General features: G+C 58.2%; 1 protein-coding gene across 31 annotated transcripts in view; it reads left to right on the top strand.

Moving 5' to 3' along the window:
* The window catches only part of IQSEC1 (IQ motif and Sec7 domain ArfGEF 1), a 353,310-nt gene that overhangs the window by 317,805 nt on the left and 20,168 nt on the right, over positions 1 to 15,337 (top strand). For all 31 annotated transcript variants that reach the window (XR_011426771.1, XR_011426775.1, XR_011426773.1 and 28 more), the window contains 3 exons: positions 6,099 to 6,260; positions 8,531 to 8,653; positions 10,174 to 10,340. Coding sequence is in view for 24 of the 31 variants with exons in the window: in XM_070237174.1 (XP_070093275.1) it covers positions 6,099 to 6,260; positions 8,531 to 8,653; positions 10,174 to 10,340 (452 nt within the window). In the remaining 7 variants the exon portion in view is untranslated. The remainder of the gene's footprint in view (positions 1 to 6,098; positions 6,261 to 8,530; positions 8,654 to 10,173; positions 10,341 to 15,337) is intronic.

Genomic DNA, 15,337 nt, shown 5'->3' with positions numbered 1-15,337 from the left:
GCCACAGCATCAGAAGTGCTGGCTCCAGGGTTCTGGTGGACCCAGTGCCTGTGCCAGGCTATTTGCCGTTGCTGGTAGTGCTGACAGTTCAAATGACTGGCTCTCTTAGGAGCACTTTGAGCTGGATTTTGGGAGGTCTAGGTCCCATTCCCCTCAACATGAGCCACCCTCAGAGCCCCCGGGGTCCTGTCCTGAGTCTGGAGTGACAGGTGCCGGGTCCCTCAGGGCGGACCAGCCTGCTAGAGGGTAATTCTTCCACCTTCTCTCTGGGACAAGTGCAAGGAAGACCCCAGCAGCCACCTTCAGCTTGGATTCGCAATATCAGAAATAACTTGGTAAAAGTCAGAGCTGGGTAACATAAGCAGTCTGAGGAGGTGGTGAGCCTGCTGGCCCTGAGGTGTGTGAGCAGCTGGAAGGGAGCCACTTCCTTGCAGGACGTGGGAGGGCCCGGAGCCTGGATTGCCAAGTTGAAGGGCATTCCAGATGTGCAGGGCTCTCTGAGTGCTGAACTTGTGAGTCCATCCACCCTGTGGCCAGTGTGAGAGCAGTCACCGGGATGGTTGGCCTCCTGACCACAGAGGACCCCGGGCACTATGGTATCAGACCCTTGTGTTGTTGATCAGGGCTTCTCATTGCAAGCGACAGGGACTCAGGCAAACTGGTTTCAGTAAAGAGGCCTTACTGGTTCATGGACCTGAAAAGCCGTCGGTCATCTCTCGGATGCCTTCCCAGAGCTGGCCCTGTCCCGCACCTTGGTCCTCCACCCCAGCAGAAGGGCCACCAGCAGTCCCAGGCTCCTGGTCCAACCCCATGGCAACCCGGCAGGGAAAGAGCTCTTCCTCCCTGTCGGCTCCTGCTGGCTCTCTGAACCGCTCACTCTGGTCGCAGGGTACAGGGCTCTGACTGGCCAGGCTGGGAGTGAGGTCAGCCTGCTGCGTCAGGAGAATGGAGCTCGAGGTGGGGAGGGAAATCCGGAGGCCGGCTGGACGCCAGGCCAGGAGGTGCTGGGCAGCTGCCCACTTCCACTTGTCTTCAGCTGCTCGAGAAACTAAAAGCTACAGGAGCAGCCAGTCGTTGACCCTCCAGCCCCTTGCCGGGGAAAGAGCAGGCAAGGCACTCAGCACTGGGTTCCAGCAAGTGGGCGTCCTCAGTGCGGCACACAGCCTTGTAACTGCCTTCACAAAAGCCTGCGGGCTCGGCAGCACCACTGACCGCTCATGGCACGAGGACAGAGATGTGTGTGAGGGAAGCCACTGGTGTGGTCTGCGTGCGCTCGTCTGTCACAGCCGCTTCTGAATCAGCAGCTGACGTAGAGAAAAGCCGGCCCAGCCTGGCAGCAGACAGCAGGGATGCATCTTGGACTCTCCCAGCCAGGCCTGTCCTGCTGGAGCCGTTCAGGGAGACAGCGGCCCAGAGTGCAGCAGCGGGTCAGCTGTGGATGGTGACAGTCGCACTCGGCACCTGTTGATCCTGAGCCTCAGAGGGTGGAAGTCAGGAACGCCCGAGAAGAAGGAATGTGGGATCCAGAGAGACTGGGAGAGCAGGCTGCACAGAGCTGGGCAGAGCGGACTGTCAGCCGTGCTGGGGTGAGGAGGGCGCAGTGAATCTTAGGGGCTTCTCACAGCAAGGAGCGGGTAAGCACCCGGCACTCTTCTCACTGGGCAGCCTGGAGCCGAGCTGCCTCACCTTCCTGTGCCCTCATTTCCTTATCTGTCAAATGAGGCTTTTGTGTTGGCTGTTCCTTCTAGCAGCGCCCCTTGTCGTGGCTCCCAGTTCCCGAGGGGGCCTGTCCTGACTGTCACTCCCTGTGCCTTCCAGCTAACGTCCACTCCTTCTCCAGGGCACTGCAGCGTCGCTTTCTCACAGCTGAAGAAAGCATTGCCTTTCTTACAGAACTGACAGTTTTTTGAGGCCTTACGGGCATTAACTTATTTAATCTTCACAGCAACTCTGCCATGTACACTGTTGCTGTCTCCATCATACAAGTGGGGACGCTGAGGCACAGAGAGGTTAAATAACTTCCTCTAGGTCACCCAGCTTGTAAGTGGAGCTTGGATTTGAGCCCAGGCTTCTGACTCCTGAGGCCACGCCCTGGGCGCCTGTGCTGTATCTCTGTGTCCTGGGAGTTTATATCGCTCCTTTGTCGCACTCCAGCTAGAATGCATGTTTTGCAAGGATGGGGACTTGGTTTGGACCAACTGTATGCTAGCACAGCAGCTGGCGCCAAGTGGGCCCTCAGTGAACGTTTGTGGAATGAACAGAGCCTGGAACTCATCCTGCAGGCGTTGAGTGGCTGGAAGCTTTTAAAACAGTCCTGGTGACACAGGCTGAGGCAGCCCTTCCGAGAGTCCCGTCTTCCCCGAGCCTGGACGCGGAGCACGGGCTGTTTATCTTTGTTGGGCCTGCTCTGCGTGGGCTAGCCCCTTTCTGGGCCCTGAGGGTCCAGAGTCAGATGAGCCCCAGGCCATAGCCGTGTCAGTCCCTAGAGCCTGGAGCTCCAGGCAGATGTGTCTGCAGGCCTGTGGACCCTTGTAGGAAAAGAAGGCAGAGCCACAGCTGGGAGGAGCCGGAGCTGTGTCTGTGCCTGGGGGCGGAACATGGCACTCTGCGACCCAGTTTCCCCAGCCGGGAACCCTTCTCTGCCAGTCTTGGGGGGGCTCTGCCATGCTAACGCAACACGAGTTATTGTCACTGTCACGGGCTCATTCATCATAGTCAGCCGGGGCCTCTGCTCATCAAGTCTCTGAGGGAGGAGATGGTCAGAGGCGTCCTTTTGATGTGGGCTTCTCGGTTCTCTGTGACGAGGGAAGGTGCTGTAGGGGGTCTCACGGCTCCCATGGGAAGTTCCACGCACCCCTTCTGCTCACGGTGCATTGGCCAAAGCACATGGCATAGCCCTCACTGCCACGAGGGGAGGAGGGGTAGGGGGTGGGCAGCACTAACGGCTCACGCCCCTGCATCCCCTCACCTGGCAGGTGGTTGTGTGTGACGCGTGGCAGGACACGCGTGGAGCTCTGCCGGGGAGCCAGTGGGTCCAGGGCCGCAGCCTGGATGGGCCCCCGAGAGCACACTTGGGGCAAGAAGGGCCTTGCTGTACTGCTGAGGGTGGGCGGGGGTCCTGACGGCAGGGGGCTCACCCCAGCAGATGCCCAGCGCACTGGCTGCTTGCCTCGGGGACGTCACTCCCCTGTGTAACGCCATTCAGAGGCTCCCTTCGCTGGCCACATCTGTCCCAACCCGGGGCCCCTCCTGGCCTCCTCATCTCACCTGCCCCAGCTCCCCACCTATACCTCCTGCCACACCTTTCTTCTCAATTGCCTGGCAAGCTCCTGGTCACTGGTCAAGGGCCAGTCATTTCAGATTTCTCTCTTCTGTGACATTGCAGTGAAACCTGCCAGCTGGAATCAACCTCTCCCACATTCGGTTCAGGCTAAAAGCTGAACCATCGGGTTCACACACAGATCTACAAATAGTGTCATTTCTACCCTCAAACTACGTCCTAAACTGGCTGCAGCTCCCCGCCTCCTGCCCCACTGCCTGGATGCCTGCAGGAGTTTCCTAGCCGGGCTCCCAGCCTGGACCTAGCCTTGCTGCCTGTGGAGCAGCCAGAAAGCTTCTAGAACATGGACATCAGGTCCTCTCACTGCCCTATTCAGAACACTCCAGGGCTTCTCATCTTGCTCAGGATGACCAGACTCCCCTGTGGCCTGCGCAGCCATGTGTGGTCCGGCTCTCCCCACTGCCCTCCTCTCCCCCTCCCCCGTGTTCCCTACTCTCAGCCACCCTGGAGCAGCTTTGTGGGCCCTTCATCCTGCAAAACCCATTCCTGCTCCAGGGCCTTTGCGTCCTGTGTTTGCCTCCACCCGGAAAGCTCCTTGATCACTCTGGTCGCTGTCCAGTGTCACCTGCTCAGAGAAGGCCTCTCTGCTTCACCTCTGCCCTCCAGCCTCACTGAGTCCCTTTGCCCTTCAGACTGTGGACTGCAGCCTACCGTTGTGCTGGGTGTTCACAGCTGGCGCTGCTCGCTCCTGTCTGCCAGAGCGGTGCCTGGCGCAGAGGAGGCACACGGCACTTCTTAATCGGTGAAGAATCTGCCTTCCCACGGCCCCTTGCACAGCCTCTCCTTCCCGCACCTGGAGTCCCTCTCCCACTGCGCCCTGAGCTCCTTGAGGGTGGAGGGGCCTGCATCCTGGAAGTCCATGATGCTGTGTGACGTTGGTGTGTAAACACAGGAGGGAGCAGACGGGGACAGAGAAGGGAGAGCAGCCACCCCGGGGAAGCAGGAGGAAGCAGGAGCTGGCTGGGCCTGGACCAGGGCACATATCGGGGCCTCAAGGGGCCAAGCAGTTGGGTGGGTGACGGAGGGCACCCGAGTGGGGGATGCCCAGCCCAGCTGTCCCGTCATGGCCACACAGGAGCACAGGCCCAGGGGTGCCAGATGGTCTGGTTTTCCAAGGGAGGTTGGGAATCCAGACTGTATGAGCACTCTCAATTTCTAAACGTTGGCAATTACCTAGAATTCTTTGCACTAACATTGTGTGTGTAAAAGAGAACATGTCTGTGGGCTAGCCATGGTGACCCCTGGCCTGCAAGTTGAGAGAGGGGGAGGTGGGCATGGGCTGGGGTCCTGTGGGGGCCAGCATGGGGCTGGGCAGTGAGGAAGTGGGACCTCCCTGGCTGCAGCCTTAGCGGCCAAGTGGCGAGAGCCCTGGGCCACGGGGCGCTTCTTGGTTGGAGACCCTGGAGTTGCGGGGAGGAACGGGGCCACTCTGTCCCCACCTGTGCGCCAGGACCCAGCTGTGCCGGAGCTGCTCCCTGCCAGCTGCTGAGGGCAAGGTCGGGTCCGGCCGGCTGGGGTAGGCCCGCAGGCCACCTTGCAGCAGGAGCTTTGCTTGCTGGCACGTGGAAATAAAGTATCTGCAGGTCACCATGGTCAACCGAGAGCTGTGTGGTTTCTCAGAGCAGGTAGTCACTGGTCCTCACCTCCATGTGCCCAGGGGACAGCAGAGTACTGATCTCTACCTGCTGGGGCAAGGGGTACAGCCTGGCCCCCAGATAGTGGCTGACCCACTGACTCCGCCCTGGCATGGGGACCAGGTGCAGCCCAAGGGCTCCACAGCTCCCCAGGCCAGTCGGAGGCTCTGAGGCTGGTGGAGGAGGACACCTGCCCTCTGGGGGAAATACATGCCACCGTGTCTCCTTTGACCACCAGCACCTCCCTGTGAGGTCAGCCGAGCTCGTGGCCTATCACTCAAGAGGACAGAGGCCCAGAGGGAGGAAGGAGCCTCCTGGGCCTGCCTTCCCCACAGCCCACCTGGGCCCTACCTGGCCCCACAGCTCCCGGTGCAGGCGGACACCCTCAGCCCTGTGGGGCCAGCCCAGCCCTCCCCGAAGCCCTCGTGACTGCCAGGCAGGGCTGCACCCACCCCTGTTTCCTCTCCTGTAAGCTGGGGCCGATCCTGAGAACCCTTCGCAGTGCCGACTGCGCACCCTGTTCCAGGTACCCGACTGTGTTAACTCAGTGAGTCCTTATGACAAGGGCGAGTGAGGCCCCTGGCAAGGTTTACGCAGCTGTCGGGCTCCTAACAGCACAGGTGGCAGGACTGCTGACCCCAGGAGCAGTGTGAGGAGTAAGCTGGTGTGTGTGCTGCTTAGACAGTAATGGCACAGAGTCAAGGCTTAGCAGGTGATGGAAACCGTGGTGTCTTCTTGGTGGGCAGGCTGGCATGTGCGGGGCCGGGGATTCCAGTCTGCCTAGAGGTACAGCACAGGTGGTGTTTTCTATGCAGAGGGGAGCGAGGACCAGGCAGAGGGCCAGTTGTATATTCGAGTAGGCATCTGGGGCAGTGCGAGGCCACGGGGGAGGGTCCCCGTCCAGCACCCACAGCTGTGCCCCTGCAGCTGGCCCAGTCCCAGCCTGTTCTTGGTGCAAGGTCTGGGCAGTTCTGGCTTCCCCGTGTCACGGACTCAGGCTGGGACAGGACGGGGTGCCTGTAGCCCACGGTCTCCCAGCACTGGCTGGGGCACCTCGAGGGCCTGAGGAGGGGTCAGGAACTGGGAGGAACCGGGGCTGAGCATCCCTCTTGTCTCCCCCGCAGGAAGCCTGAGAAGGGCGTCCAGTACCTCATTGAGCGTGGCTTTGTGCCCGACACGCCTGTGGGGGTGGCCCACTTCCTGCTGCAGCGCAAGGGCCTCAGCCGGCAGATGATTGGCGAGTTCCTGGGCAACCGGCAGAAGCAGTTCAACCGCGACGTGCTGGAGTGAGTGCTGGGCTGGGGGGCGTGTGCCTGTGCACAGTCCCGGGCTTGCCCTGCTTGTGGAACGTGCCCCAAATCCTCCCCTTGTCTCTTTCTGCTCCTAGACACATGCTCACACATACGTGCCCTATTTGCACATCACACCCTGTCGGGTACATACCTGGGCATCTGCCCTCGGGCACCGTGTCTCAGATGCCGACCTTGCCTGCCCCCCACATGCACCCCATGCCTCTGTCCCACTCCAGCAGGGCCCAGCCCCAATCCTAACACACTTTGAGAGCGAATGGGAGGGGAGTCGGCCGAGCCATCCCAGCGCCTCCTGCCTCTGCTGGCTGGGAGATTTGGGGGTGAGAGCCTAACCCCGACCTCCCGACCCCGCACCCCAACCACCTAGAGAGCTGTCGGCCACAGCACTCTCAGCTGCCTGGAGCCCTACAGAAAGATGAGCTCCCAGTTCTCTGGGGGCTACTGACAGTTTTGAGAAGTGCCACCCAGGATGTACCCTAAATCTCTCTGTTCTTTCTTAAGACTGTCATGAGTAGCAAGGTACCCACGTTTAGACCCTGTTTACTGAGCAGGTGGGGTGTACAGGCCCTGTGTCCTCATCTCATCCACAGGGGTGGGTGTCGGGGTCGCTAACCTCCTTTCACAGATGAAAAGCCAAAGCCAGTGGGATAAGATGGCTTGGAATGAGGGTCCTGCTCACCGCTTGTCAGGACCTGGGGGAACATCCCCAGGCCTGTTGAGGATTTTTCTGATCCAGGCAGCTACACGTTGAGATGGCTGACCCCAGGCTGGCAGGCCAGGAACGAAACCAAAATAGGGTAAAGAGGTAGCCATCAGCGACAAGGGCAGTGACTTCCACCTGTGCAGCCCCTGCCTCATCAGGTGAAAGAGCAAGCGAGGGGGCAGGCAGCAGGCCCCGGGGCCAGGCCTGCTCTGCAGTGAGGAGGGACCTGGCCGCATGCACCTGCTGTCTCACCTGCTTCCCTGGGAGGAGGCAGGCGGGTGCTGGGGCCTCTTTGTTTCACAGGTGAGGAACCCTGGGTTCAGAGGGGGGGAACTGTCCTGGTGCCCCCACCCCAACACACAGACTCATGTACGTACTCCGAAGTCACACACCCACCTGTACACACATTCATGCATGTGTGTATTCGCTCGGTTGCACACGCAGGCACCGGTGCAGGAGATGCAGTGAGCCAAGGCCTTTGGTGGTGGCTGGCAAGTGGCTGGCACCCAGCAGAACGGCGTCTGTGCCCCTCCTTGGCCAGGCATGCCCACCTGCTCAGTGTTTCTGTGCTGGCCTCGCTGGGAAAAGCCTGCTGCATTGTTAGCGCCCCTCCCCCCATCAAGCAGGAGTAAGGAGACGGTTCAAGGAGGCAGATTAGCTCCTAGGGAATCAGGCCCAAGACCGTCTTGGTCCAGCCCCACAACCCCTGCAGCCATTCCTGCGCTCCCCCATGGCCCCCTCCCAGCTGGCTCCTGGCCCGCAGGAAATCCGTGCATTGTTCTCCTCAAATCAGAAAATAGCAGCAGCCGCAGGAAGTTGCGAGACCCCCGACCCTCCCCAGCAGGCATCCCCCTCGGGTGCTGGTCAGTAGGTCATCCAGTCAGGCCCCGGTCTCGCAGCTGCTCTGCAGCAACCCCAAAAGACTGCTGCCCAGGGTCCTGAGTCCTCAGAAAAGGAGGGTACCACAGGTTCTGTCTGAGCCCATCGCCCACAGTAGAGGGAGAGCCCTGGGAGTGCATGTTAGGCCCCCCATGGCCGAGGCCTCTGCGGCCCCACCAGGAGTGGCCACGGCTTTGTTACAGACAGACACCTGAACCTGCTGTGTGGGTCCCTGGTGCAAACCCCACTTTCTCTGTTCAGGGGTCCCGATCGGAGGATGGAGCAGGCTGTCCTGGGGGTGGGACTGTGATAAGAGTGGAACCAACCAGCCGACTCTCCAACCCCACCTCACCCCCTGCTCGCCTCCTCAGCAGACGGGGATGGCGCAGCCCCTCTGAGATGCTCCTTAAACCCCAGCGAGACCCCGCCACCTCTCCCCGTATCCTTGCTGTGCGAGGACAGGCTCAGTGCGGTCACTGCGTGGCGTTAGTGCTGGGGCCTGCACTTCCTCCTCATGAGGGTGGAGCGTGCTCCTTGCCCCCTTGCTCACAGGCCCCTCCCTGCACTGACCCCCTCTGCACGCGTGTGCTCCCCTCGCCTAAGGAGGACTGGCAGAGGCTGTGCGGGCAGAGGGCTCTAACATGGCCTTTGTCTCTTGTTCCAGCTGCGTGGTAGACGAGATGGACTTCTCTGCTATGGAGCTGGACGAGGCCCTCAGGAAGTTCCAGGCGCACATCCGGGTCCAGGGGGAGGCTCAGAAGGTGGAGCGGCTCATCGAGGCATTCAGGTCAGCGCCTTGGCATAGCGGGGTGGGTGTCGGGGAGAGGAAGGTCCTGGGCTCAAAGGCCCGTGGCTCAAGGGCCAGAGCCTCCTTCCTCCCCTTCCCCTAGGCAGGGTGGGTGGCCATGAACTTGCTGGGATGAGGCAGCAGCCCCTCCTGAGTGCCAGGCACTGCGCTGGAGCCAGGGTTTTGAGCACTCTTTGTCTTCCTCCAAGTCCTCGTGAGCCATCATTTCTTCATGAGTGTGTCTGTCGTCACTTATCTGGTTATTCACAAGGGGCAGCTGCTCTCTCACAGTGACTCACACAGCCTCATTCTGACATCCTCTTCACTACCAGCTTTGTGACCTTGCACTGGTTACTTAACTTCTCTGTGCCTCCCATTCTCTCGTTAGAGTGGGGATAACAAGAGCACCTACCCTAGAGAGTGTGGGAGGATTGACCCACTCAGGGCATGTTGGTACACACAGCCCAGTCCTGGCACGACAGAGAGCCCGCAGTCAAGGTCAGCTGTCACGGTGCAGTCTTGGATCTGGGATTGTGTGCACACTGGCTGTGTAGGATCCTGCGTGCTAGGTGTAGGAGACACAAGTCAGCCAGTGACCCAGCCCTCCAGGCTTAGCTCCGGTGGTGGGGCCACGGAGGAGCGAAGATGCAGAAGGAAAAAACCCCAGGCCCTGGAAGGGGAACATTCAGCCACCTGCTTCCAGGGGGGCTTCCTGGAGGGGGCAGCACTCAACGGAGAAGATGGAATTGAAGCCACATCTTCTAAGCTCTGATGGCTGCTGCCTGCTAGATGTAGGCCTTGGTCACAGGGCCCCACCTGGTTCCTCTTCTCCCCCCCCGCCCCTCTCACCCGCCCCTCCACAAGGTCACCAGTGGAGGGGGCCTTTCAGGGGTGGTGTTGGGGGTGGGGGAACTGTTTGAGGCAGTGAGGACGGTGGTAAATAGGTGACTTAGCGAGACGGCATGTGTTAGCAAGGCTGTTGGTTCAGCTGCCATAAGAAAGATGCCCCAGCAGCCATGGGTGAAACTCTATGGAAGTGCATCTCCATCTGAGCTGGTATGAGGAGGCCTTGGCTCCTGTCATCTCAGGGTCCCAGGTGGCAGGTCCATTGCCCACTGTCACATCCCTGTTCCAGGCAGGGTGGACACCGTGGAGGGCACACCCTGCCTTTAAGGCGCCACATCCCGTCTGCTCACATCCCAGTGGTTAGCACTTAGCCACGTGGCTGCCCCCAGCTCCAGAGAGACTGGAGAATGTGGTCCTCCCACCCTGGGCAGCCGCTGACAGCTCAGCTACAGGTGACTGGGACATGGCTAACCTGAGAAGGGGCGGGTATGTAGTCGGGGCCAACTCTGCCGGACCCCGTACCAGATGCAGAAACAGGCTCCGGGGGTGCTGAGCGGCCTCGCTGATTAGTGCTGGCCGAGCTGTGGTGGCTGCTCGTGAGTGAGGGGCAGGCGCCCTTCCAGCCCTGAAGGGCGTGGCCCTGACCCTCCTCCCCCCTCCCCCGCCCCCCCCAGTCAGCGGTACTGCATCTGCAACCCTGGGGTGGTGCGGCAGTTCCGGAACCCGGACACCATCTTCATCCTGGCCTTCGCCATCATTCTGCTCAACACGGACATGTACAGCCCTAACGTCAAGCCAGAGCGCAAGATGAAGCTGGAAGACTTCGTCAAGAACCTCCGAGGTGAGCTCCCGGCCGCTGCGCCGCAGAGCCAGCCTCTGAGCAGCCCTGCCGGGTGGGGGACCGCAGGCTGGACACGGGGAGCTGGGCTCCAGGGCAGCTGGCTCTCAGCGGGGCCTCGGGACGAGAGAACGCAGCACCGAGTACTGTGAAGAGCGCAGACTGGGCGATTCAGGCCTGGGCCTGGGGGTGTCGGGGAACCTCAGTCACGGGGGAGGAGATGTTTCAGCTTGTTCCTAAAGGGCGCGCGGGGGTTTGACAGGCCAGGGTGAGGAGTTATTCGCGATGCATTAAGGGAGCAGAGGCCCAAGAAAGCAGCCCGGCACAGGGGTGCCCAGGGAGGCACCCTGTGGGGTCGGAGGAGAACAGCTGCAGCCACAAGGCCGCCGAGCAGGCAGGGCTGGCACCCCTCCTCTGTGCTCCGCGTTCCTCTCCACACTGACCTCTTCGTTTGTGTTTTGCTGAAGCCTCTGTATTTAAAAAAGGAACCGTGCGTTGTCACTCTAAAGGGGAAACCAGTGCTGTGTGCCTCCCCGGTGCTCATTCTGACGATGAGTGCAGTGACGGAGAGCGCTGTGTCTGGCTGGGCCCAAGACCATGGCCAGCTCTCCTCGGTGGGTGGGCCTGTGCTAGGCAGGTGCTGGTGAGGCAGGCACAGGGGCCTCCTCCTGGCAGCGTCCCGTAGGAAGGAGCCAAACAGGGAGCGGCCAGCTCTCTGGTGGCTCTCTTAGCGGACAGCATGTCCCTCGTGCACCTGGCGCCCCTGGAGGGAGGAGAGGGAGGGGCTGTGCCCCCTCCTTGGGAAACGCCAGCTGCAGTGGGCTGAGGTCCCCTAAGAAATGGGATCACATTTTTAAAAAAGGGGAAGCTACTCTGAATCCAGTCCACCTTTGTGAGCTTGCTGAGCCATTTAAATGTTCCACCCTCATCCTTTATTTCTGTAAAACTGCTGTCTGTCACCCCCTCTCCGTGGCAAGATAATTCTCCCTGCAGCATCTCCAGACCCTCCCCGGATTTGAACCGTCCTAGCGCGCCCCCTGGTGGTGGGTGCCGCCGTAACAGGGCAGCTACCAGGATCTCCGGATGTTTCCCAGAGAGCAGAGGCCACCAGGGGATGGCAGGACGTTGCCTCCCCGGGGTCTGTCTCCAAGACCTGAGCGGGCACAGACAGTCGGGAAGCCAGGCGGCTCGGGCGTGGTTCAGAGCACTCCCTGCGTGTGGCCTTCCTGGCTCTGAGGGGCATCGCAGGCCCCAGGGGAGGCCCGGTCCTGGCTGTGGTTCCTGGGAAACCAAGGAGTCTAGGAGCCTCACTAACGGCAGGTAGAATGGCCAGGAGAGCGAGCGAGGGCGGGCAGAGGACATGTCGACGTGCAGGGGTCGTGCACTCCTCCACCCCCTCAGCGCCAGCCCTGGGCCTGTCCAGCCATGAGCCTCGTCCTCTCTGGGCTGAGCCTGTTCTGCTCTTCAGAGTCCACGCGGCCCAGGCGCAGGCCGCTCCGGCACTGCCAGGGGAGCTGGCTGCGTGCTGCACGCTTGGTGACCCTGGGGGCGTTCAAAGGTCTCTGGGATGCGATTAGGATTTTCTTTTTCCTGCCTTTGGCACCTCATCCCTGTAATCTGGGACTCCCCTGTATGAGAAATAACAGAGGAGCCAGAAATGGTTCGCCCAGAGGACGGAAGGCTCAGGTAGGACCGGGCTGCCGAGTCAGATGTTTGCTGGTCAGCCACTCTCATGTCAGTGGCTGGGCTGTTCCCACCAACTCATCTCTTTTAAGTCAGGGACTCACCGGTGTGCTGCCCCATCTTCCTTATGCTTCAAGAAGGGGCAACCAAGGTTCAGAGAGGGAAGGGACTTACGCGAGGTCCCACAGGAAGTGAGTGTCAGAGGAGGCAGGAGGCTGGCCTCCCAAAGCCAGGCTGGCACTCTTGCTGAGCACACACCCAGCTTGCTCTTTTCAGAGGACGCCTTCCCCACATGTGCTGGCCACACCCTTTCTCCAGAATCTCTCACTCCAGTTTGCCCTATGGGTCCAGCAGCAGGAGACCCTCTGGGGGGTCCAGGGATACGTGGGGGGAGTGGCTCAGCATGGGCGCCAGAGAAGCAGGGTTTTACTTTTATTGATAATTGCTTTTATTTTTTTATTTTACTTTATTTTTTAATTGATCACATGTCACTTTATTTATAGATGCCACACATGCAGGGAGAGGGGAGTTAGAAGGAAGAAATCAGGAGGCTTGACAACTTCCTTGGAAGGGTTGTGGTGTTTTCATTGTCTTTTTTTTTTTTTTTTTGAGGAAGGCTAGCCCTGAGTTAACATCTGCCAATCCTGGGGTTTTTTTTTTTGCTGAGGAAGACTGGCTCTGAGCTAACATCTGTGCCCATCTGCCTCTACTTTATATGTGGGACGCCTGCCACAGCATGCCTTGCCAAGCAGTGCCATGTCCGCACCCAGGATTCGAACTGGCAAACCCTGGGCTGTCAAAGCAGGAACGTGCGCACTTAACTGCTGCGCCACTGGGCCGGCCCCTTCATTGTCGTAAGAAGAATTGAGGGGCTGGCCCCCTGGTTGAGTGGTTGAGTTCACGCTCTCTGCTTCGATGGCCTGGGGGTTTGTCGGTTTGGATCCTGGCCACAGACATGGCACCAATCATTGGGCCCTGATGGGGCGGTGTCCCACATAGCACAACCAGAAGGACCTGCAGCTGAAGTGTATGGCTGTGTACTGGGGGGCTTTGGGGAGAAGAAGAAAAGGAAAAAGGAAAAGGAAGATTGGCAACAGATGTTAGCTCGGGTGCCAATCTTTTAAAAAAAAAAAAAGTTGAGCGGGAGGCAAAAAAAATAAAGGTTAAAAAAGAGAAAAATGTGGGAGCTGGAGATATTTGAGTGGTCAAAGTTATAAAGAGATGGCTGGGAAGGTGACCGAAAAATAGAAAGTAGAAAAATCAGCCAATTCTCCACTTACTGACGCCGACTAAATCTTCTTAACTGAACTTCTTACTGAAGAAAATAATAAAATCAAAACAAAGGGGCAGGAAAAAGAAAAAAGATACTGTCCGTACTAGTCTCTTCTATCCCCACATGGGCAGCCACTAATCTGTTTTTGCCACTGTAGTATTTCCCACTCCAGGAATTCCTATAAATGGAACTATATAGTATGTAGTCTTTTGTGTCTTTTTTCTTCCATTCAACATAATGTTGAAATGCATTCATGTTGTGTATATCTTGTGTTCGTTCCTTTTTATGGCTGAAAAGTATTCCCGTGTGTGGGAATCATGGCAAATCATTCCACCACGTGACCTTTTGTGTCTGGGTTCCCTCACTGACAAGATCTTTGTGGAGATGAAGAGCAGAAAGAATTCACATTGGTGCTTGTAGAAAGACCTTGGGATTCCAGAATGGGAGAGAGGCAGTATATATTGGGGTCTTGGCAGTCCCCGAAATGAACTATTTTGTGGCCAACAAAGTGGTCTGTGGGAGCCTTCACATTGGGGCACAGGCGGAGCTGGAAGGCAGGCATTGGGTGCTCTGGCTAAACCAGGGGTGCAGGTGGCCCGTGAGGGGATCCGGGAGCTGCATCCGTGTCTGTCTTGGAAGAGCTGGCCTTGCCTCCTGCCTCCGCTAACTGCTGTTGGGGAGCTTCTTGTTTTTGCTGAGTAGGCTTGTGCTTGGCTCTCCTGAGTTTTGCTCTGGGGTTCTGGAACCACACCTGCACTGCTGGCGGGTGTGTCTCCCTTTCTGAGGCCGTTTCTTTCTGAAGGCTGGGGCTCGGGTGGGGGTTCTTGTTGAACAGGAGCTGCAAACCTGCTGATTGTTTCTCAGGGAACATGGTTCCTTTCCTTTGTGGATACTTCTGGTGCTTTCCTTCAGGAAGGTCCACGGGGTCAGACATCGTGTAACCTAGATGTGTTCCTGTGCTCTGGTCCAGAGACAAGAAGACTATTGGCAATTGTTTTTAAATTTTTTTAATTTATTTTTTGAATGGGTATTATCTTCACATAGTTTAAAGACCTGAAAGTAGTATGACCCCGTGATTGTGCTCCTTGGTATTTACCACGTGAGTTGAGAACTTATGTCCACAGAAAGCCCTGCACACAGATGTTTACAGCAGCTTTTTCACAATTGCCAAAACTTGGACGCAACCGAGATGCCCTTCAGTAGGTGAAGGGGTAAATCCACTGTGGTGCATCCAGACGGTAGGCTGTTACTCAGCACTAAAAAGAAATGAGCTACCAAGCCGCGAAGAGACATGGAGGAGGGGCCAGGCCGGTGGCCGGGTGGTTAAGTTCGCACGCTCCGCTTCAGCGGCCTGGGGTTCACAGATTCGGATCCTGGGTGCAGACCTACACACTGCTCATGAGCCATGCTGTGGCAGAGTCTTGCATACAAAATAGAGGAAGAGTAGTACAGATGTTAGCCCAGCGACAATCTTCCTCACCAAAAAAAAGACACAGAGGAACCTTAAATACATATTACTAAGTGAAAGAAGCCAATCTGAAAAGGCTGCACACTGTAGGATTCCAACTACATGACATTCTGGACAAGGAAAAACTGTTTAGACAGTGGAAAGTTCAGTGGGTGCCAGGGGTGAGGGTGGAGGGAGAGCCGAATAGGCAAAGCACAGAGGATTTTTAGGGCAGTGAAAATCCTCTGTATAGTATTGTGATCGTGGATCCATGTCATTGTACATTTGTCCAAACCCATAGAGTGTGCAACACCGAGCGTGAACCTCATGCAAACTGTGGGCTCCGGGGGATTATGATGTGTCAGTGTAGCTTCATCAGTTGTGACGAGCCTACCACTCGGATGGGGGAGGTTAACAGTCCAGGAGGCTGTTAGGGAGCTGGGGGTATATGGGAAATCTCTGTGCTTTCCCCTCAATTTTTCTGTGAACTTAAAACTTCTCTAAAAAATAGTCTATTTAAAAAACGAAACAAAACCCAGAAAGTATAAAAGGTGGTAGCAGAGGCCCCCACCCTCCACCCCCATCTGGCCACGCCGT

The sequence above is a fragment of the Equus caballus genome, chromosome 16 (genome assembly GCF_041296265.1).
Source record: "Equus caballus isolate H_3958 breed thoroughbred chromosome 16, TB-T2T, whole genome shotgun sequence".
In the NCBI taxonomy this organism is placed as follows: Eukaryota; Metazoa; Chordata; class Mammalia; order Perissodactyla; family Equidae; genus Equus; species Equus caballus.
The sequence above is the reverse complement of the archived record's forward strand: the minus strand, read 5'-3'. Positions and strand labels throughout refer to the sequence as shown.